Source organism: Watersipora subatra, chromosome 3 (genome assembly GCF_963576615.1).
Source record: "Watersipora subatra chromosome 3, tzWatSuba1.1, whole genome shotgun sequence".
NCBI classification, from domain to species: domain Eukaryota; kingdom Metazoa; phylum Bryozoa; class Gymnolaemata; order Cheilostomatida; family Watersiporidae; genus Watersipora; species Watersipora subatra.
The window spans coordinates 74,410,058-74,431,844 of NC_088710.1; the positions used below are offsets into that span (position 1 = coordinate 74,410,058).

The 21,787-nt window shown below is 38.2% G+C and overlaps 3 protein-coding genes across 4 annotated transcripts; all 3 read right to left on the bottom strand.

Annotated features, from left to right (window-relative positions):
* Nucleotides 1-241: 241 nt before the first annotated feature.
* LOC137391872 (tubulin alpha-1C chain-like) lies at nucleotides 242-2,653 on the bottom strand. Its single transcript, XM_068078419.1, has 3 exons — nucleotides 2,527-2,653; nucleotides 1,901-2,123; nucleotides 242-1,572 (listed from the first exon to the last, which is right to left on the bottom strand). The coding sequence occupies exons 1-3, from the start codon at nucleotides 2,527-2,529 to the stop codon at nucleotides 446-448; spliced, it is 1,353 nt and encodes a 450-aa protein (XP_067934520.1). The 5' UTR covers nucleotides 2,530-2,653; the 3' UTR covers nucleotides 242-445.
* Nucleotides 2,654-4,726: 2,073 nt separating this feature from the next.
* Nucleotides 4,727-9,865, bottom strand: LOC137390135 (perilipin-2-like). Of its 2 annotated transcripts, none has more exons than XM_068076404.1 (8): nucleotides 9,790-9,865; nucleotides 9,189-9,425; nucleotides 8,880-8,965; nucleotides 7,113-7,298; nucleotides 6,727-6,876; nucleotides 5,934-6,056; nucleotides 5,183-5,488; nucleotides 4,727-5,063 (listed from the first exon to the last, which is right to left on the bottom strand). In XM_068076404.1, the coding sequence occupies exons 2-8, from the start codon at nucleotides 9,412-9,414 to the stop codon at nucleotides 4,905-4,907; spliced, it is 1,236 nt and encodes a 411-aa protein (XP_067932505.1). In that variant the 5' UTR covers nucleotides 9,415-9,425; nucleotides 9,790-9,865; the 3' UTR covers nucleotides 4,727-4,904. The 2 variants fall into 2 exon arrangements, with proteins under 2 accessions (XP_067932505.1, XP_067932506.1); XM_068076405.1 differs by having other exon boundaries at nucleotides 9,189-9,422; nucleotides 9,790-9,862.
* A 1,155-nt stretch (nucleotides 9,866-11,020) lies between these two features.
* Nucleotides 11,021-20,550, bottom strand: LOC137391059 (coiled-coil domain-containing protein 13-like). The gene is made up of 14 exons (XM_068077404.1): nucleotides 20,338-20,550; nucleotides 19,831-19,905; nucleotides 19,614-19,719; nucleotides 19,283-19,425; nucleotides 18,952-19,149; nucleotides 17,799-17,903; nucleotides 17,245-17,430; nucleotides 16,935-17,111; nucleotides 15,798-16,004; nucleotides 14,106-14,322; nucleotides 13,438-13,555; nucleotides 13,219-13,350; nucleotides 12,723-12,847; nucleotides 11,021-11,405 (listed from the first exon to the last, which is right to left on the bottom strand). Exons 1-14 carry the CDS (start codon nucleotides 20,548-20,550, stop codon nucleotides 11,146-11,148), a joined length of 2,262 nt encoding a protein of 753 aa, XP_067933505.1. The 3' UTR covers nucleotides 11,021-11,145.
* Nucleotides 20,551-21,787: the final 1,237 nt, after the last annotated feature.

Genomic DNA, 21,787 nt, shown 5'->3' on the forward strand with positions numbered 1-21,787 from the left:
CAAGCACCTAAAAACTTTTTATTTAGTTCTATATTTTAATAGAAAATCTAGTGGTAGCAATTGTATTTCAGTTCGCAATTCGAAACTTGCCAAAAAATTAGCTTTACTATTATGAGTTATTTTGCTTAGGACCAGAGAATATTTCTATTCATGATGATATAGTTTGCTGTGTGCTAGAATTGCTCTATTACGCAAGCTTGTCAGCATTAATATTGACAGGCATAATTTTTCAAAAAGTTAGTTTACTGTTGCAATGTTTATTAAAGAATAATTTCTGCGTTGCAAAATAAGTTTTTGAGATAAAATAACAGGCGTGTAATAAATTACTTCATAGAAATAGTAATTTAAATAGGCACAAGACATGAACAGCAGAAGAAAGCAGTGTGAGGTCACACTTCAAACTAGAAGACAAAAATCAAAGGGTGTGATACAATGTCTAATTATGTTAGTATTCGTCTCCCTCATCATCATCTTCAAGCACTGAGTCTGCTCCAACCTCTTCATAATCCTTCTCGAGTGCGGCCAAATCTTCTCGCGCCTCCGAGAACTCTCCTTCCTCCATCCCTTCTCCCACATACCAGTGCACGAAAGCTCGTTTTGCATACATCAGATCAAACTTATGGTCTAGACGACTCCATGCCTCAGCAATGGCAGTTGTGTTGCTCAGCATGCAAACAGCTCTTTGTACCTTGGCAAGGTCTCCACTTGGTACTACTGTTGGTGGCTGGTAATTAATGCCGACCTTGAAGCCAGTAGGGCACCAGTCTACAAATTGTATGCTCCTCTTGGTCTTGATAGTGGAGATGGCAGCGTTCACGTCTTTAGGAACAACATCGCCTCGGAAGAGCAGACAACAGGCCATATACTTCCCAATTCGAGGGTCACACTTGACCATTTGACTCTGAGGCTCAAAACAGGATGCAGTTATCTCTGACACAGATAGCTGCTCGTGAAAAGCTTTTTCAGATGAGATGATGGGAGCATATGTAGCCAGAGGAAAATGAATTCTCGGATATGGTACGAGGTTGGTCTGAAACTCATTCAAATCAACATTGAGCGCTCCATCGAATCGAAGTGAAGCAGTTATCGAGGAAACGACCTGCGCAATAAGCCTGTTCAGATTGTGGTAGCTGGGTCGACCTATGTCGAGGTTCCTTCGGCAAATATCATAGATTGCTTCATTGTCAACCATGAAAGCGCAGTCTGAGTGCTCGAGAGTGGTGTGGGTTGTAAGGATTGAATTATATGGCTCTACCACGGCTGTCGATATTTGAGGTGCAGGATAAACGGAAAACTCAAGTTTTGACTTCTTACCGTAGTCTACGCTGAGACGCTCCATCAACAGTGATGTGAAGCCGGAGCCAGTTCCGCCACCGAATGAATGGAAGATGAGAAAGCCTTGGAGACCGCTACAGTGATCAGAGAGTCTCCTGATCCGATCCATGACATTGTCGACGTGCTCCTTCCCTACAGTATAATGACCTCTTGCGTAGTTGTTGGCAGCATCCTCTTTACCAGTGATCATTTGTTCTGGGTGAAACAGCTGCCGGTACTTTCCAGTGCGAATTTCATCTAAAATTAAATATGACTTAATTTATCTTACATAAAACTATGAAACTTGCAAGAATACCCAGTAGCCCATGTTCCATTTAGTCTTTGTTCCCACAAACCATTAAAGTGTAGACTTTTTGCCTATTTAGATGTGCTTTCCTATACTGGACACCTTCATTATCTGAGTTGTTCACTACTGACTAGTGTCATATATATACACTAATATATACACTAATATATATGCATATATTAGTGTATACCCACATCTGTTGGCCTATAGAACTGCTTGGTAGTCTAGCATGTGTTCCTACTATCAACTCATATAATTGTTTGTTAGTTTAACACATACCCACTACTGTCGGCTCAAGGTCAACGTAGATAGCTCGAGGTACGTGCTTGCCCGATTCTGTTTCGCTAAAGAAAGTGTTAAATGAATCGGTTTCATTTCCATGAGTTTCATCGGAAGGCATGCAACCATCTGGCTGTATTCCATGCTCCATACAGTAGAGCTCCCAGCATGCATTGCCCATTTGCACGCCAGCCTGGCCAATGTGTACGCTTATGCACTCCCTCTACAAACACAAGTCAACATGAGGTATTTGACAGGAATGGAATGTCTAAACTGAGCTGATGCCAAACTTGCCAGCTGCCATAATTTTTGTAGCAAGTTTAGACATTCCTATCATCAGATGCTCAGCTAATAGTGATACAAGAGAGCTCCACTGATGGATAAGCTCTACAATTCTGTCACTCTCTACCTTGTGTCCAGATGTTTAAATCTATATCAATTATTTTGAAAAATATGTGCATGTAAAATGAAGTATGCAGGTACCATGTTTGGCTATCGTGGTTGCCAAACACGGTATGCATGGTGCCAGGCATGATATCAAGCATGGTACCATGCCTAGTATGTTTGTCTCATCATACAAACAAAACCAAAATAAAAGCTAGAAATAGTGTAATAGTAAGTCGTACCATGGTAGTTGGTAGTCAAGCAGAAAGGATTCAGCTAGGTGAGGTAGAGGTCTTTGCTGATAGGGCAGCTGCGCTCAGAGAAGGTTTTCATGCACCTAGTAGAGAAGTCGCCTGTCTTGCTCCGTTCCAGTACTGCTCTTATATATCTCAATTTGTAGCCTTAGGATTAATCTACTAGGTTACCTTTGTAAAAAGGGTATTATGTTAACCCTTCAACTATGCGCATAGCCCACATTGGCTACAACAGTGTTACAACTTATGAAAGGTTAACAGTCAGTCAAGCGTCATATGAACACCCCAGTGAGCCAATCAGATAAAAGAGAACAAGTAATTACACTGACCAGGCTGCCTGTGGCTCAACTCTCCATGCCATCTGAAAATGGTTTACTCAATTGGCCCGTTTCCTTCATGTAAACCACTGGAATACTCTAGGCAAGTAGTCCCTAAATGTGAGCATTTACTAGTTATGTTTAGGGTCACAAATTGTATTCAGTAAACCAGGCAGACAGACTGATAGCTGTAGAAGTTCTCATATTGTTTTGGATAGATGAAAGAGTTGCGGAGAGAGAAGGTAGAAGCCTGCTAGTCAGAGACGTGGACACCTTACGATACAAAAAAACAACCCGAAAAGGAGGATTGATTTTTCCTTTAGGGTAAATGTGTCAATCTAAAAACCTTGTCTAGTACTAACTAGTTTCTTAGTGGAAGATACGAAGATTCAGAAGCCTTACTGTACATGAGACTGCTGGAGTGCAGATGATAGTTCATCCTTGTATTGGCTGACTCGTTAGAGCAAACTTAAGACCATAGAAGTAATTCCTTATACTTTCAGCTTACAGCGTGGCTGTTCACCTTCTACATGTACGATTAGCTTTATGATTATAAGGATAACAACTCAACGGCCATTTCTTGTCAGCAGGTGAAATATTGAAACTTGTACCAGACTAGAGGAGTTGACCAGGAGCAAATATGCTAATCTCATAGTAAAATATATCATGTGCGAAATATCTAGTGATCACTGAGTCTTATCCATTCCCTACATTGTACTCGGATGTTTTCTCCTTCTATTGTTTAAGATATGAAGCTTCTAGAGCTCGTGCGCTATTTCTAATCCTATGTTAACACAATTACAGACAATCCCTGTGATGACTATAGACAGTTGAGAATAAATACGCGATGTACGAGTATGGTGATCTGTCTATCTGTCGTGTCTCCATCCTCGACTGCCCTGCACCTTGTCATTAATTTTATAAATAATAGCAGGATGGTTTGTACTTGGTCGACACTCGCTTCAATTCGCTAATCCTATTCATAGATTTTAAAAATATGCAATTTAGAGACAATATGAGCATTCCCATTGATGTTGAAAAAGCTAACGCAAGTCAGCGAGTGCGTACTGATGATACAGAAGAGTGTAGACTCAGAGGACTTTGGCCTGTGAGATCTATGAGAGACTCAGCACTGGTGCTGTCCGCTATCAACAAATTGCGTGAAAGGTCATTTCTTTGCCAAAACAATCACATAAAAGGATAGCTCATTCTATCAATCTCTGTAATAGTTGATTTTGGCTGGTCAGGGTGGCTCATAATGCTTTTGAGCTACCAGCAGAAATGTTTTGCTTATTGTTAAGCAGTCTCTTTCCAAGCTCTATGTAATTACTGCCTTCTCTGCTAAAGAGCTACATAATGGAAGTACTACGCAATACCACATATGTCTCTGTATACTACAGAGTCACAACTCAACCACCCTTTGGTGATCTATGTTCATACACAGAACATACATGTAGAATTACTTTGAGTGGTAGCAGAATGCACTCACTTAAAACTAGTTTTGAATTTATTTCAGTTGCTGAGGAGAAGAATGTGATACTCCAAGAGACTAGAGAGCAGAAGGATTCTCTGATATTGCCAACCAAGAGATGATAGACAATAGTTTTTGCCAGAGGTGATCGAAGGATTATTCTCTATTTCAGCCACCACATTTCAATCATAAAATAGTAGCATCAAGGTACGTACCATATGCATGTACATGCATGTACAAGTATGTACAAATATGCACATGTTGGTACAAGCATGTACGTTTATGTACATTTGTGTATGTATGGACATGTATGTACATTCTTACGCAATCTTAGACTGGAGAACTACTAAGAGCGGACACACCCAGTTAGCACCCGACTTCATCATGAGACAATTTCAAAGTTATTAAATCGGAAACATTTATTTAAGAAGCATTAAAAGTGCTGAACTCACAGGCAAAATAAAAAAAGATGTATTTTATTTAAACAAAGAAATAACAAGCTGCATTACCGCAAGAAACGGTGTGAAATGTTCATATCAAGTCCTGTAATAATACGACAAATGCATATTAGAGTGCACTTAGTCATCGTCCTCACTCTCACTTTCTTCCTCTCCACTTACAGCAGCAGCAGTGCTGCCGACATCTTCCCCGCTGTCGGCATCCGTTTCATCAAGAGTCTGTGAAAGCCTTGTGGACATTTCAAAGTCTTCAATAGGCTTGAGGCCAGTTGTACCCAACTGCAACACGAAGAGTAAGCATATTACTATTGTTAGATGGGCTAGTGACACGGACCAAGGAACACAGATTACGCGACATGCAAATTGTTGGCAGGAAGGATTTAAGGTAACCAACTTACAACTCGTCCAAGAGGTGACCAGTATATTATACTTTGGGCATTGTCATAGAGGTCAGCACCAATGTCCACAAGACGAGCTCGGAGATTGTCTAGGTTTGCTCTTAAATTCAAAATTAAGTTGGAGTCGGTGATCTCATTCATGTTTGTAACGCTATGGAGGAGGGCTGTGGCAGCCTTGTAGGCCTCGGCAATAGAAGCTCTAGTGTTGGAAGGAAGTGCAATAGCCAGTTGGGACATAGTGCCGAGTGTTGTGCGAATACGTACAGACATGGACCGAGCAACTGAAACCACTCTTCTCTCAATTGGCTGAAACAAACAGCACAATTATACCATCAATTTCAGGACAAGAGTGTAATTTAACAAACAGTCACCAGTTACTGTAGTACAGCAGCGTTGTAGTTTCTGGTATGTAATAGATATTTGATACTGGGTCAATTTCTGCTGGTATATTAACACAAATGCTACCAACTACGACCAGCTATTAACTACGATCAGCTACTAACTAAGACCAGCCACCAACTACGACCAGCTACCAGCTACCAACTACGACCAGCTACGACTAGTCACCAAGTACGACCAGCCACTAACTACAGCTAGCTACCAACTACAACTAGTCACCAAGTACGACCAGCCACCAACTACAGCTAGCTACCAACTACGACCAGCTACCAACTACGACCAGCCACCAACTACGACTAGCCACCAACCACAATGATTAGCTACTCTCTCACCATGATAGAAAATGACTTACTGCGGTAGGAGGCAGAGGTTCTTGTTCCTCTCTGCTCACAATGTCATCATATACAGTGCCCAGTCGCTCCTTAGCCTCCTCGTACAATGTGTTACCATCCAGACTCTTCTTAGCAAAGTCAATCTGTGAATTAGATATGATCGTCATAAAACTTACCATGCCATGATTCATTCCATTCCAATTACAAAGACATGATCTTTACACAATTTAACAAGCAATATATCTATGTATTAGTAATTCCAACCAAGCCCTCAATTTCAACCATCATAAGTTCTACAGGGACATATTCTAGACTACACTATCGTAATACATATAAATAAATTCCGAGAGTGTAGTGTAGAGAGGTTTCTGTAGAACTTATAATGGTAGAAATAAATAAAAAAATAAAAACTTAAAATAGATTAATTCCAGTTAATATTTACCAGCAACTGTAAAAAGCAGCTATATGACAAAGCTTTTTTGAAGTTGTGACACTCCAGCAGCGAGAGAGTTGAGAGAGTAATGCCCTCAACTACTTTATTCAAATGAGAAGACAACTACAAATTCAAATTTTATTAAACTTACGGTGTACCAATAGTTTGTTTATATATAAAAATAGAATAATCACAACAGCTTCAAAATTGATTCCTTAAAATCAAAATTATAGATGACCTTAAATGGAATCTACTCAGTCGATTTTTCAACTCGGATCATTTCAATGTTGCGAGGAAAAATGGACAATAAGCTTTATTATTGGTAAGCGAGTAGACGATCTCCGAGCTCACAAATAAACACAGTTACAAATAAGACTTACCAGGTCAACTGTGTGCACTAGCTTGGACACCGCTTCCTCACTGCGACGTTGTAGAGCACCAACTCTTGCCATAGCGTGTTGATAGGCACGACGTTTTACCTTGTCACCCAGCGTCACAACTCTGCCAACAGCATCCTCGGGCTCTTCCACCTATAACAATGAATTACCGTATATACTATCTTAGTGTCTCTAGCAACCAAGTCCTGCAGTAGAAACTACCCTACCAAGTCAGCATGGCTGCATCAACATTAATGACAGCAAAGAATAAATAACAAAGCATGATACGCATTCTTGATGACACAAAAAACACCCACTAATGTGCCACAAAGTGCCACACCCATTAAAAGAAAATCTCTATGAGGGGGTCTTGACAAGGATTATCTTACCACAAGGTCAGACTGAGAGGACGAATCCGCTGACTCAACCTCTGGTAAGAACTTCTCCACGGCAGTTTCAGCATAGCCTAGCATATAGTTGGCTCCGGTAACTCCAGCCAGCTTGTTGATTTTGCCTGCGCTGTATGTTCGGACCTCATCTAACTTGTTGGTAGAGTAGGTCTTGACTGCATCCACCTATACAGTACACAGGAAATCAATGGCTGACATTGCATACTTGTGATAACATTTCAGACTATTGCATCATATGACAGATTAACCGGTGATGTAAACAACAGACTCCCCTATGAGTCACTCAGCAACATTCTGAACTTTGTATCCTAGTCCAAACGGCCCTATCTTACAGGTACAAAATCCAGTTATTAGGGGCAAGTTGACTTAAACGGCAGAAAGCACTTTACCAAAGACACTGCTTGTAACGGACCTAGTAATTTGTAGTTGTTTACTATCTGGTTAGAAAAAAATTTGGCTGGGATACTTAAGAAAGTTTGTACCTAAAATATTATTTGCAAGGTTAACTCCCCTGTTATTACAATAACATCATATAATTATAACAGCAATCAAGCCTTCCTGTCATGAGACCATCTTAATAAGTAGTTACAAACCAAAGTATTCTCTAAAAGAAGAAATGTCGGTTTATTTGGTATCTACGGCTGATCATTTGCTTTGCCATTAATTAGCTCGATTTTAAAAACGTGTTCACAACGGCTCCGATTGTGATAAAATATTCCCTACATAATATTTACGCATATAAATGGCTTGTACACGAAAAGGGTATTAATGAAACACCTTGTGAATATTTGCGAAGACAAAAACATTTAAGCTAATGTTAAAGGTACATTTAAAGTGCAAACAAAATAGTCAAGTTTGTAATTTAGTCAGAAAAGGAAGAATTATACTGATGAGATTTACATGTTTCAACTAATTATAGTGAAACATTTACTGTCTATCCTCGCATAAACCGACTCTAGATAAAACAACCCTAAAACGGTAAATTTAGAAATTTGTATATAAGCTGACCCTACAAATAGTAACACGCTGTACGTACCTATCGCATTGGAAGGTTGCAGAAAAAAATTAATGTTAATGATAACCATTGTTGTTGCTTCACTTTATTAAAAACAGTTAGAATTTTTCAACTGTACGAGCACTACTATTAATGCAAATAAACTGCATGTCCAGTCGTATGTGATGATCATAAAAATGCAAGTGATCACGTGTATGACCAATCAATCGCACACATATTGCTGTCATAACGTACTATTATCAACCAAACCAAGCCTTTTTAGTACTAATGTACAAAAAAGATGGACAGAAAAAAGAACATGTGCCAGTTTCTTTTTAAGGAACTTTCACTAGCCTTTCTACAAATGCGACCCGTTGGCATGGTACAAAACATAATGTAAGTAACAGGCTACCAGTCGCATGCTTAAAATGGTTCGATTTGTAGTTGCTGGAATTAAGTTCGTATTAAGTTAGCATAATGTCATTTCATTCGAGTGCAATCAGAGTTATGCATGTATAAGTCCACCCCTTAGTTTAGTAACTATTTTAGCATTAAACTTGGCTTTTATGCGAGAATATATGACATGTCAATAAATGCTGACGAATCAGAGCATGCTGATGATGCCAACTATAGGCATAAACTGGCTTTCTAATTGTGTTTCTGTATTCAAAAACCACTGCCAATCGCAACCGAATTTGAAACAAAAACTTCTAAACATACGCATGAATGAGCCAATGTAAAAATACACTCACCACTTCTTCAGTGGGTTTAGCAATCACTGGGTAATTCTCTTCAAAAACTTCAAGCTTAGACACGGCAATGTCATTAACTTTCTCAACTACAACAGAAACAAAAACGTTACACATGGAACATCCTTAGTCTCTATATATATGTTGAAATAAATATGAAATCAGTTCAAAGGTGATTATTTAGTATACTTATGAATGATACATAGTGACAAATGTAAGCAGTAATATTTTAACATACTGAAATATTGCGCATAAATATCGTCATGTTTAACTGTTTGATCTATCAAACCAATATTTTTTGCAATGACAAACCTGGTAATCTTTCAATTACTGGTTGGGACACGCGATAAGCCAAAGAGGCACTTCCTTCGACCATTCCCCCACAAAAGCGTAGTATGCGGCTTCCGTCTTTACCACGCTGATACACCTCTGATACTTTGCTCCAAGCATCCTTAACAACTGGATAGTTAGACACTCGAGTGATAGCCTGTTTCTGGTCTTCCATTTCTTGTCTTAGTCGCTGTTCCTTGCGATACATACAACCACCTGCTAAAACAATAAACTTGCTATAGACCATCATGGCAAATATTTCAAAAAAATAGTTTGCTAAAACCAGATAGTCCTATAATCAGTAACCAATCTATGATGGAAGGATATACATTGAATAATCAAATATAAGCAAATTAATCAACACTTCAAACTATACCAGTTCATTGTTGGCTACGACTTCCTAATAAACCAATTGTTAACTTGGCTAATTACAACAGTGTGGACAATATCGATGACTTTTCCTCCTCCATGCTAGAGTTGGACAGGCGCCTAAACGATTGAAGCATTCTTCACAACTACACAATCAACACTCATCCAAATGTAATAAAAAAATTCATAACAGCAATACTTGTGAGTATCTTACCTTGTGCGATGTTTTTTCTGCGAAGAATGATCCAATGCAGACAGAACTCTTCTTTAGTACTTTCAACACAACGATCACGTGAAAGGAAGTAGCAACACTACAAAATTCCTACGGCAAGACTTTTCGTGGCGATAACGTGACGTCTCGTTCTCATTAAAGAGGTTAGGTTTGATTGTCCGGACTTTGAACCGTGATGTCATCGAAATGCAATCTGCAAGTGATCAAAGTTCAACTTAGAAATTGCGACGTATAGAATAGGACCGTGCGTAAGCGGTTACGTTGAAATTACAGAATACGACAACTCCGAAACATAAATTTGTAGTACAGTATACGTGTGCACGTTCGCGACAGTAGTTCAAATATACCGAGTTTAGTATATGCAATGATATACAGCCCCTCACGTGGGGGCTGTATATCATTGGTATGTGTCATGTAGTGTATATGTCTCAGCCAAGTTACCAGAATGAGAAATTAGCAATTCTAAACAGTAATTTGTTTCGATACATTTACTATGCTATTTTTAGACCTACAATCGTTATAAACAATCATTAAAAATTTTCACTTATGTATGTATGCTTTGGCAAAGCAGAAACTGATCAAATCTGATGTTCTGAACTACTCTTAGATTTGTGAATGCTTGTACTAATTTTCAAAACATACCATTCAATTTTTCAAGGCCAAACGGTAAAGAAGTACAGTTATGTGCATTTACAGGCAAAATAACCTATTTATCTTTGGCTTCCATTACCTGTGCTAAGTAAAACTTTCAAAATTGCTTAAGCACAGGTGTATAACAAATAGTCCTGCCAAGAACATATTTAGAGCTGAGTATCAGGTACATCCTAACTTTTGGAAAGTTTGGACATTCACGAGTTGCTAAAGCACGAGTAACCAAGACTGATGAAAAAGTTTGATAGTACGAATTACTGACCATTCTGCAGTTAGCAGCAAAATAAAACAGCAGTAGAAGAAATAGTTTGTAAATGGTTGGTATTTGAGAGACAGTCTAGGCAGCTCAAACCTCAATCATGCTGTTTGTACTTAGGCAGGTGTATACAGGTGAGCATGAGTGGTTGTGAGAAGATAAATGATCAAGACTGACCGAGTTACGCAATCATGTTTGTGCTGAAGACAGCCCAGTTTGCTGTGGCCGACGAAAAATATTCTGTGGTAACTAATTTACTAGAGCTTCTCGTATCTACTACATATGCAGCAATTACGGAACACATATATACAGTCATAAAGAAATATATAAGCATATATTTGGGCAAAAAGGTTTTCAAATAAAAAGCAATTAATTAAGTATATAAAACTACATGGACAGTAATGTTCTAGATAAGACTGGAAATATGAAAATCAGGTAGCGCTGGCCCTTATGTGCCTTAGACCCTGTAGAAAGACTAATTTAGTCTGCTCTACCATATCATTGTACAGTTTCAAGTCCTCTTGTTTTGCCTTCAGTGTGCTCTCGAGTGCTGCTTTTAACGCCTCATTTTCATCCCTCTGTAGTGCAAGCTCTGCCTCAAGGCCTGAGTTTTTATCAATGGACAGGCTCGCTCTTATATCTGACATACTTCCAAATGACACGCTAGATTTCTCTCGCTTCTTTGGCCCTCCTACAGTCACACAGAAGAGAATCTAGCGAGTATTATTAATAGCATGGCATACAAACACCAGTGTCTTTGGCCCTCCTACAGTCACACAGGAGAGAATCTAGCGAGTATTATTAATAGCATGGCATACAAACACCAGTGTCTTTGGCCCTCCTACAGTCACACAGAAGAGAATCTAGTGGGTATTATTAATAGCATGGCATACAAACACTAGTGTCTTTGGCCCTCCTACAGTCACACAGGAGAGAATCTAGCGAGTATTATTAATAGCATGGCATACAAACACCAGTGTCTTTGGCCCTCCTACAGTCACACAGAAGAGAATCTAGAGGGTATTATTAATAGCATGGCATACACATACCAGTGTCTTTGGCCGTACAAATACTTTATTATGATTTCTAAATGACTATAAAGCTGGCTAGAAGCTGCCACACCTTGAGCTCAATTAATAGCTTTACAACTGATGAATGTACAAGCTTCATGAGCTGATAATCTCTCATGTTCGCTGAAATGACTACGACGTTCGAATACGAAGCTTTATTGGTGAAAAAACAGACCAGACTCGTGTGTTGAGGGGGAAGAGCTGAGGGCGTTGAGTCACCCACGAGGGCGTTGAGTCACCCACGAGGGCAGTGGGTCACTCTTGATGTCAATAGACACATACATTATGTCAGGTTGTCAGTAGTTTTGAATGGCTCACATCAAAGTCCAGTCACACTTACAAGCCGGTGATAAGTCAAGTGGTGACTCTTGTAAAGATAAGCTACATATTTCTATTACGTTACGTCGCTCAGACAGGATCAGACTGCAATTACAAACAATAAGATAGAGCCGAATGTGGTCTTTGTAACCTCACACATTGAACGCTGTATTGAATATTGATGGAGTTTGTACTCGTGATTCATCACTTCCATGTCAAAGTCCACATATTCTCAAGAATGTCTTATCCCAATTTTTAGACAATGAAATATATGTAATACACACAGTAATACATACTGTAATACACACAGGTGTTGCTAGGTATGAATATTAGTGTTGTAGGGTATATATTAGGTGCTGCTAGGTATGAATATAGGTGTTGTAGGATACATATTAGGTGTTGCTAGGTATGAATATTAGTGTTGTAGGGTACACGATATTAGGTGTTGCTAGGTATGAATATAGGTGTTGTAGGATACATATTAGGTGTTGCCAAGTATGAATATTAGTGTTGTAGGGTACATATTAGGTGTTGCTAGGTATAATATTAGTGTTGTAGGGTACATATAAGGTGATGCTAGGTATAATATTAGTGTTGTAGGGTACATATAAGGTAAGTACCAGCAGAAGCCTTGTTATGCTCTAATTTCATCCTTCCAATGAGTTTTTCCAACTTGACAGCATTTTGTTTGTGAGCCTTCATATCATTTTGGTAAACGAGGCTCTGTTCATTGCTCTCATCTACACTGTAACCATGAGAATTCACACCAGCATCAATACTAATGCACATGTTTTACACCAACATGATAATCTATAAGCATTAGTTCCAATGCAGTCCTAACAAAATGGGTAAAAACGAATATAGCACTAATCTTAGTTCACATTCTAATTGATCAAGTGATAAACCATCCCTAGTAACATGACCTAATAAACCACAATGGCATGTGTTTGACTTTGCTCTACTCGCTGCCGCTAGTCGCCGCCACCAGTCGCTGCCGCCAATCGCTGTTGCCAGTCGCTGTTGCCAGTTGCTGCTGCAACTCGCTGACGCCACTCGCTAATGCCATTCGCTACCTACATTATGCACCATCATCAGCTACATATAAGCCATTCATACCGTTTCTGTAGTACTTTCACAAGTTCCATCAGCTTATCTCTCTCAACTTGGGCAGCTTGCGCAAGACTCTTGTATTCCTGGCACTGCGTCTCAAGCTCCTGCTGGTTGGAAGGCTTGCCCTGTCCTCTCGCACTAGTCATGATAAGATAGAAGCCAAGGTTGACCAGTCAAATTCTCAGCTGATTTATTTGCTAAAAATAACGAGTCAACTGCACTGACCTGGATGTAGAGGGACGCGAGTTTTTTTTTGATGAAGGTCTCGAATGATGAGAAGCGGATACACGACCATCTGAGGACTTTGGCCTCACATTCATAGTTCCATTATATGTGGGAGTACCTACGGCAGCCAGAACAACTTAGTGCTGCCGCCAAGATGAGCCTTATCAGAAACATGTATGACTAGCAGAATACTGGAGTTACACCATGTCTCAGTTATAACAAATCAAAATAAAAGATCACCTTGCAGATGTTTCCAATTGAATAGCAATATTCTTAGCAAGTGAAATGTTAGTTCAAGGTCAAAAAAGGTTTGCCTCTGAGAGTTGCCTCTTATCACTGGCCATGTCATGTTTCAATAGCAACTCGTAGATGACTGGAAAGTAGTCAATCATTAGAAAAGTTTCACATAAATTACTGCATATGTACTTGTGGCCAGAAAGCTTATTGTTGTGAATAATCTTAATTTATAGTCTCCAAAGATATACCGTATGTAATGCAACACATAAAATCCAAGCCTGATCGTGAGCAGACAACTCAAAATTGCTACTAAATGCTGCAACAGAGCTAAAATTAGCAATACTTAATAATATAATTTTGAACTTTTGTTAAAATCATCAAAATAATAAATAAGAAGTGATTTGGTCAATTATATCAACGTAGATTGCAACCTTTGACAGAACGACGTGAGGCTGTTCTACTTGAATGCCTGGGGCTGCCTGTGGGAGGAGGCGAAGGTTGCAATGTTGCTTTATCATCATCCTCATCATCATCATAGTTAGGGAATATCCCATTGTCAGATTTATTTTGTTGGTTTGTTTCCATATGACTGGAATTTGGTCGTTCAAAAAGAGCCCCGACACTGTTCATCTGTGATTCTTGAATTTTCTACAGAAAATTAAACTACTATCACTCAAAGGAAAAGGAACAAATTTAAAGATTACAAAAGAATAACCTGCAAAAAAAGAAACTTTGTTGTAGTTACTGAAACCTTCAGGAAAAGTGCCAATGCTGTTGCTATTATTCAGTTATACTTGCCATGAAGCTACCACCATGTACTACTTGACATAAAACTGTCACCATGTGTGTTTTGCCATGCGCTTGTTTGGCGCGTATAAAATAGTAATGTGGTAATAGAAAAGTGCTTTAAACTTTGTGTTTTGTTACTCACAAATAATGAAAATGGATTTATTACCTGTTAATTGTATCAACAAATCGAAGGTAGCAGATGAGCCTGAAATATTTAACAATTGTTAAATTTGAGAGCTCTGTATACATTTGCTTTAGTAAACTATTGCTTGCCGTCGACTTCATCCGCATATTGAGTTCAGTGTGATCAGTCAGTAGTAGGTGTGTACTATGTTTCTGGTGTAGTCAGTCAATAGTCGGTGTGCAGCTGTATGTGTCTGGTGTAGTCAGTCAGGAGTATGTGTGCGATATGTGTCGGATGTAGTCAGTCAAGAGTAGGTATGCATTATGTGTCTGGTGTAGTCAGTCAGAGTAAGTATGCATTATGTGTCTGGTGTAGTCAGTCAATAGTAGGTATGCATTATGTGTCTGGTGCTGGTGTAGTCAGTCAGGAGTAGGTATGCATTAGGTGTCTTGTGTAGTCAGTCAGAAGTAGGTATGCATTATGAGGTAGGTATGCATTATGCATTAGGCAGCATGACTAGAACTAACAACTACAAGCAATGTGAAGTGAAGAGCAGAAATGACAGAAAAAAGTAGATGTAATAGAGAAGAGTGGTAGTAGAAGTGATAGAGAAGAGTGGTAGTAGAAGTGATAGAGAAGAGTGAGCGTAGAAGTGATAGAGAAGAGTGGTAGTAGAAGTAATAGAGAAGAGTGGTAGTAGAAGTGATAGAGAAGAGTGGTAGTAGAAGTAATAGAGAAGAGTGGTAGTAGAAGTGATAGAGAAGAGTGGTAGTAGAAGCGATAGAGAAGAGTGGTAGTAGAAGTAATAGAGAAGAGTGGTAGTAGAAGTGATAGAGAAGAGAGGTAGTAGAAGTGATAGAGAAGAGTGGTAGTAGAAGCGATAGAGAAGAGTGAGCGTAGAAGTGATAGAGAAGAGTGGTAGTAGAAGTAATAGAGAAGAGTGGTAGTAGAAGTGATAGAGAAGAGTGGTAGTAGAAGTAATAGAGAAGAGTGGTAGTAGAAGTGATAGAGAAGAGTGGTAGTAGAAGCGATAGAGAAGAGTGGTAGTAGAAGTAATAGAGAAGAGTGGTAGTAGAAGTGATAGAGAAGAGAGGTAGTAGAAGTGATAGAGAAGAGTGGTAGTAGAAGCGATAGAGAAGAGTGGTAGTAGAAGTAATAGAGAAGAGTGGTAGTAGAAGCGATAGAGAAGAGTGGAGATGCAGAAACCCACCGCCTGTTTGAGCTGCAGTAACTCTTGCTCTAGCAACTTCACTTTACCCTCCTTTTCAGACACAATGCTCTTGAGCTGCTGTATGACATTACTTTCTTGCTGATTCCTTGCAGTGGCAGCAGTCATTTGATCCTGCTCTGATGTCTTTTGCTGTTTTTGCAGTTCTGTCAGCTGCTCTACCACAGTCTTCAAGTGTGCCTGCTGTGCCTGTCAATGACCATGTTTAATTAATATATTAAGTGGAACTGTGATACTTGGCCAATAAATAAAGTGAAAACATTGTACTTCGTTTATAAGGAAGTGTAGCTAATACACATGGTCTACTAGCAATAAGAAAGCGACTTACATTACTTATATATAGAGCTATTACTATTTATGGTCTGAAGTTAACACGAGTCGGCTGTAATATACAGGATCGATCAGAAAAAAGCAGCTACTATCAAAGTCCTCTAAGTAACATAAAAGGTAATGGCAACTAAGATTGAGGGAATTGATGATGTTAGTCAGCTTCAAGCTACTAATAATTAATCTTCTAGCATTAAGCACAATTTACAGTGGACATACAAACTGATTGTCTAATTCTCAAAAAGATTTAACTAGTCTTTGAGTAGGTACAACTAGTCTTTGAGTAGGTACAACTAGTCTTTGAGTAGGTACAACTAGTCTTTGAGTAGGTACAACTGGTCTTTGAGTAGGTACAACTAGTCTTTGAGTAGGTATAACTAGTCTTTGAGTAGGTACAACTGGTCTTTGAGTAGGTACAACTAGTCTTTGAGTAGGTACAACTGGTCTTTGAGTAGGTACAACTAGTCTTTGAGTAGGTATAACTAGTCTTTGAGTAGGTATAACTAGTCTTTGAGTAGATACAACTAGTCTTTGAGTAGGTACAACTAGTCTTTGAGTAGGTATAACTAGTCTGAGTAGATACAACTAGTCTTTGAGTAGGTACAACTAGTTTTTGAGTAGGTACAACTAGTCTTTGAGTAGGTAAAACTAGTCTTTGAGTAGGTAAAACTAGTCTTTGAGTAGGTAAAACTAGTCTTTGAGTAGATACAACTAGTCTTTGAGTAGGTGCAACTAGTTAGTAATGGCTATAGCAGACTATTATAAAAGGTCTTAAAATAAAATAAGACTTACGATGAGCGCTGAAATCAACTCATCGTCATGGATGCCCTTAGCAATCAACTTTTGTACCTCAGCTTTCAATGATTGATTTTCATTGGATAAGACCTTATTTCTAGCTTTGCTAGCATCTAGCTTTTGCTTTAAACTAGAGTAGTCAGACTCCAAAGCTTTCAATTCACTAGAAGCTTTCTGAAACATCAACACATAAACAAATCAACAAGGGAAATCAAGATTATTTCGCGAGCAATGATCTTATGAAACAGTTAGTACATTTAAAAGAAGTAACATCAAAAGCTAACAACTTTTCACACCAAGTTTTTACCTCTTGTTGTTCTTTTTTTTCTTTTTCAAGTTTTCTAAGCACTTCTCGGTGTTTCATGTCAGCTCCCTTTGATTGTTTGGCACCCATGAACTCGGCCTCCAGATCTTTGTCACCAAAATGGTCACTATTGCTACGGGATGTCTGCTGAGGAGTTTGTAATTCCAACTGGGCTTTCATTTCTCCCACCTGATTAGGAATACAATAAAAATACTGAGTACAGAGATTACATACGGAAATACAGAAGAGATGCGAATTAGAGAAAATATAAAGATAAAAAGCAAATACGCTGTATATGTTGACAATGAATACAGTACAAGTTACTGATATGTTGTAAAGATACACGAAATAGGTCTTGAAACTATATGTGCCTGAGAGTTCATCAGTAAAGTTTGAAACATAAAAATGGAAGATTTCCAGATATACTTGGATATGAAAGAGAACACGGAGGCAATAAAACAGATAGAAGTACATATTGATGATGAAATAGCATCAACTGCTCATCATTTATAGTGCAATGCTAAAAATGCAAAGGACTTAATCAAAACAAAACTTACTTTTTTTTGAAGTCCCAATATCTGCTGAGCTCTTCCTCTCCAGTTACTGTTGGTGTTGAGTAAATCATGGAAGTTAATTCCCTCTCCAACCTCATTGCTGATTACCTGCAGTATTGGAAGGACAAATCATGTCCTTTTGTAATCCTATTTTAGCTGGATGCAGAAATATAAAAATAAATAAGACCTGAGACAGCATCTGGATTCAGCAGTAACCCTATCGCCAATAGCTCATACCTTCTGTGTCATACAGCTCATACCTTCTGTGTCATACAGCTCATACCTTCTGTACCACACAGCTCATACCTTCTGTGTCATACAGCTCATACCTTCTGTGTCATACAGCTCATACCTTCTGTGTCATACAGCTCATACCTTCTGTACCATACAGCTCATACCTTCTGTGCCATACGGCTCACACCTTATGTGTCATACAGCTCATACCTTCTGTGTCATAAAGCTCATACCTTCTGTGTCATACAGCTCATACCTTCTGTGTCATACAGCTCATACCTTCTGTGTCATACAGCTAATAACTTCTGTGTCATACAGCTCATACCTTCTGTGTCATACAGCTCATACCTTCTGTGTCATACAGCTTATACCTTTTGTGTCATACAGCTCATACCTTCTGTGTCATACAGCTCATACCTTCTGTGTCATACAGCTCATACCTTATGTGTCATACAGCTCATACCTTCTGTGTCATACAGCTTATACCTTATGTGCCATACAGCTTATACCTTCTGTGCCATACGGCTCATACCTTCTGTGTCATACAGCTCATACCTTCTGTGTCATAAAGCTCATACCTTCTGTGTCATACAGCTCATACCTTCTGTGTCATACAGCTCATACCTTCTGTGTCATACAGCTCATAACTTCTGTGTCATACAGCTCATACCTTCTGTGTCATACAGCTCATACCTTCTGTGTCATACAGCTTATACCTTTTGTGTCATACAGCTCATACCTTCTGTGTCATACAGCTCATACCTTCTGTGTCATACAGCTCATACCTTATGTGTCATACAGCTCATACCTTCTGTGTCATACAGCTTATACCTTATGTGCCTTACAGCTTATACCTTCTGTGCCATACGGCTCATACCTTCTGTGTCATACAGCTCATACCTTCTGTGCCAACAGCTCATACCTTCTGTGCCATTTTCAGGTCATTTCTTAAACCTTGAAGCTGGTTTCGATACTCCGCATTTCTTTGCTCAGCCATTTTAAGCTTCTCAGTTAGGCCTTTGTTCTCAGCATCCAAGACAACTCTGCTTCTTGGTGACACATCGTCATCAAGACGAACTGAACTGACTTGATGTGAGTCACTAGATGAAACCTTTGCCAGCTTCAAATATATTATAATAATTAATATTTCAGACAAACTCAAACTTGCATGTGATTTATGGAAAACCAAACTTGTTGTGTGATAAAGAATTGAGTATGTGATAAAAATGTGTAGAAGAGAAAATTGCAGTTACCTCATTTTCTAGATGTCTGCACCGTCCAAACAGCTGTTTAGTTTCTGTTTTCTTTGTTTCTAAAGTTGCATTTAAATCTCTAACTCTTTTCGAGAGCTCAACTATTTTAGAGGCAGCAGTGTCGGCTGACAGGCCCGATGAGCCTAGACAAATGACAATGAAGTGCAATAATAGCATCAAAGTCCATCATTTAAGTAAATATTTCTAATAACAGCCTGACAAAGTAGAGTTAACCTGTTAATCAGCCATTGCAGCAGTCTACAACGTTGGTAAAGAAAATGACAGAATAATAGAAGAGACATTTAAGATTTGAACACTAGTGCTCACAAACCTGTTAACGCTATTTTGTCTTCTTCTCGCTTTTTTTTCAGTGTACGTATCTCATAATCCCTTTCTCCCAACAGCTTAAATAACCTGCCATTTTCATCTTTCAATTCCTGTAAATGTAGATAAAGGTAAAAAAGATGTAAAAGGCACAATTAATCTCTATACAATCAAACAAAAATAGGTACTTATAGACACGAAAAGAGAATCTAGAACAACTTTACCCGTATTTGTTCATTAAGGTGTTCGACCAACTCCGCTGACAGGTATGTTGAAGATTTTGGAAGTGGTTCATCAACCTATGATAATAAAGTTAGTCTTTGTTGATACAGTAACATCATGGCATAACATGTCACAGTTAAAACTTCTAGCAAAGATGATTCAGCAGTGTGATAACTCCTGAGAGCTGTAATTGTTTTCACGTCGAATCTCTTCAAATGGTCTTTATACGGTGCAATAAATTGCATACAATACACAATAAGTTTTGAATAATTCTAAATATATGAAATGGTAAGAATACACTAAATACACCAAACTAACGAGCCAAAACATTTAAAGTTTTACTTTCATGTGATTAACCAAAACTGATTAGATTACCGGATTTAAGAAAGTTAATTTAGCCTCAAATAAAAACAATGGTGTAACAATCACAATAGTTTTGTTGCAATTTTTCAGTGTTAAATATGAATTGCATGTGGTCCAACCGTATAGAAAATACAGGCTGCAGTAACCTTCAAATCTAATTCATCGTTGACTCCAAATGCAGGAGTTTTTGCAGGGTCAGCAGGAGCTTCTTTACCCATCGATATGTTAGATTCTGTATCATGCTTGATTTTTTCTTGACTTTTCTTTTTTAATTTTCTCTGTTGAAGCTTTTGATGTTGTTGTTGCTGCAGTTGTTGAAATTTCTTTTTTAACGCTTCTTCTTCATCTTTATCCGGCATAATGGTGCAAGGACTCTAGAAAGTGATAGTATAGTGATCAACTTGATCAGGTGAGAGTGGCAATAAACTATTTATTCTCTTTTTACAACTAGTATGCTAGTATAAGCTTTTGAACTTCCACCCCACCAAACTTTTACAAAAATGGTTACTCAAAGAGCTGTATTAAAAAATTATATTTACATGTAGGCCTAAACCAGAGACACAGTTCAACAATTCTCAAGTGATTATGGGCATTAAAACTTCCCAATTGAAAACAGGTCGAAGAAGAGTTCAGTTCTCTTTCGGTATTATTAGGCATCCCACAAACATCAAATTTAAGGTTCTTTTCTACACTGAAACACAACATCTGAATGCTAATTGGTGACCACACAGTATTTTGCTCTTTAAAACAGTTATCGTTTAATGTCAGCTGATGGGAAAAAACATTCCTATTAAAAATATTGTCTCAATAACTAATTCAATTCATATTTGAGGAATTGGTAAATCACGCCACAATTAAAAAGTATTAACTTTAAGGCATCAAAACTATATGGACAAAAGTCAAGAATGTAGTGAGCAAGTGTTCAGAAGTTTCAAAAAAGAGCAATTGTATGCCAACAAATAAGCTACAATATCCTGCCATGTTTCATTAACTGTTTAACAGCCTAGACATGTTGAAGACATACCAATAGAAAAGAGAACTATACACAGTTAAAAATAATTTCGACAACAAACATAACAAACTGCAACAGAACAACACTTAAATACTAATAATTTTCAATATCGACAACGCTTGAAGTCTAGTCTAAATAATAGATCGATAAATGACAGTGCTTTTGGAGAATGCCATTATTAGATATAAACTACAGAGTTACTCTTTTTAAGTTTTTATCAAAAATTTAAACTCTTCACCATAAAAAATACACAGAAATAGACACAACAGCAGTATGCTGTGAACCATTGTGCTCTACAGTCGGCAATAAAAACAGCTTGTATTCATTTACATCTTCATTTCATTTTGTTACCAAATGATGCATTTATTAAGTTAAATATAGCAATATGATTCGAAGCACAAAACACTGTCACACATCAAAACATCAGTACCGTATCTTCCAATATGTTAAACTAGAGGTTGCGTCATTTTTGAAACTAGTGATATATTATTCTCATCTTAGCAAAGAAAAGGACATTAAAATCTAATTGCTTTTTGTTGTTTTTTTATGACAATTTAAAGCATACCATAAAAAGTAATGTTCTA

Coding starts and splice junctions, on each gene's coding strand:
- LOC137391872 (XM_068078419.1), bottom strand. Junction 1,573..1,900: donor CCTTGAGCCGACAGTAGTGG/GTATGTGTTAAA, acceptor ATTTAATTTTAG/ATGAAATTCGCACTGGAAAG.
- LOC137390135 (XM_068076404.1), bottom strand. CDS start 9,414: ATGTATCGCAAGGAACAGCGACTAAGACAAGAAATGGAAGACCAGAAA. Junction 8,966..9,188: donor AGTAATTGAAAGATTACCAG/GTTTGTCATTGC, acceptor TTTCTGTTGTAG/TTGAGAAAGTTAATGACATT. Junction 6,877..7,112: donor CCTCTCAGTCTGACCTTGTG/GTAAGATAATCC, acceptor TCATTGTTATAG/GTGGAAGAGCCCGAGGATGC.
- LOC137391059 (XM_068077404.1), bottom strand. CDS start 20,550: ATGCCGGATAAAGATGAAGAAGAAGCGTTAAAAAAGAAATTTCAACAA. Junction 19,906..20,337: donor ACGATGAATTAGATTTGAAG/GTTACTGCAGCC, acceptor TTATTATCATAG/GTTGATGAACCACTTCCAAA. Junction 19,426..19,613: donor AGACAAAATAGCGTTAACAG/GTTTGTGAGCAC, acceptor TCATTTGTCTAG/GCTCATCGGGCCTGTCAGCC.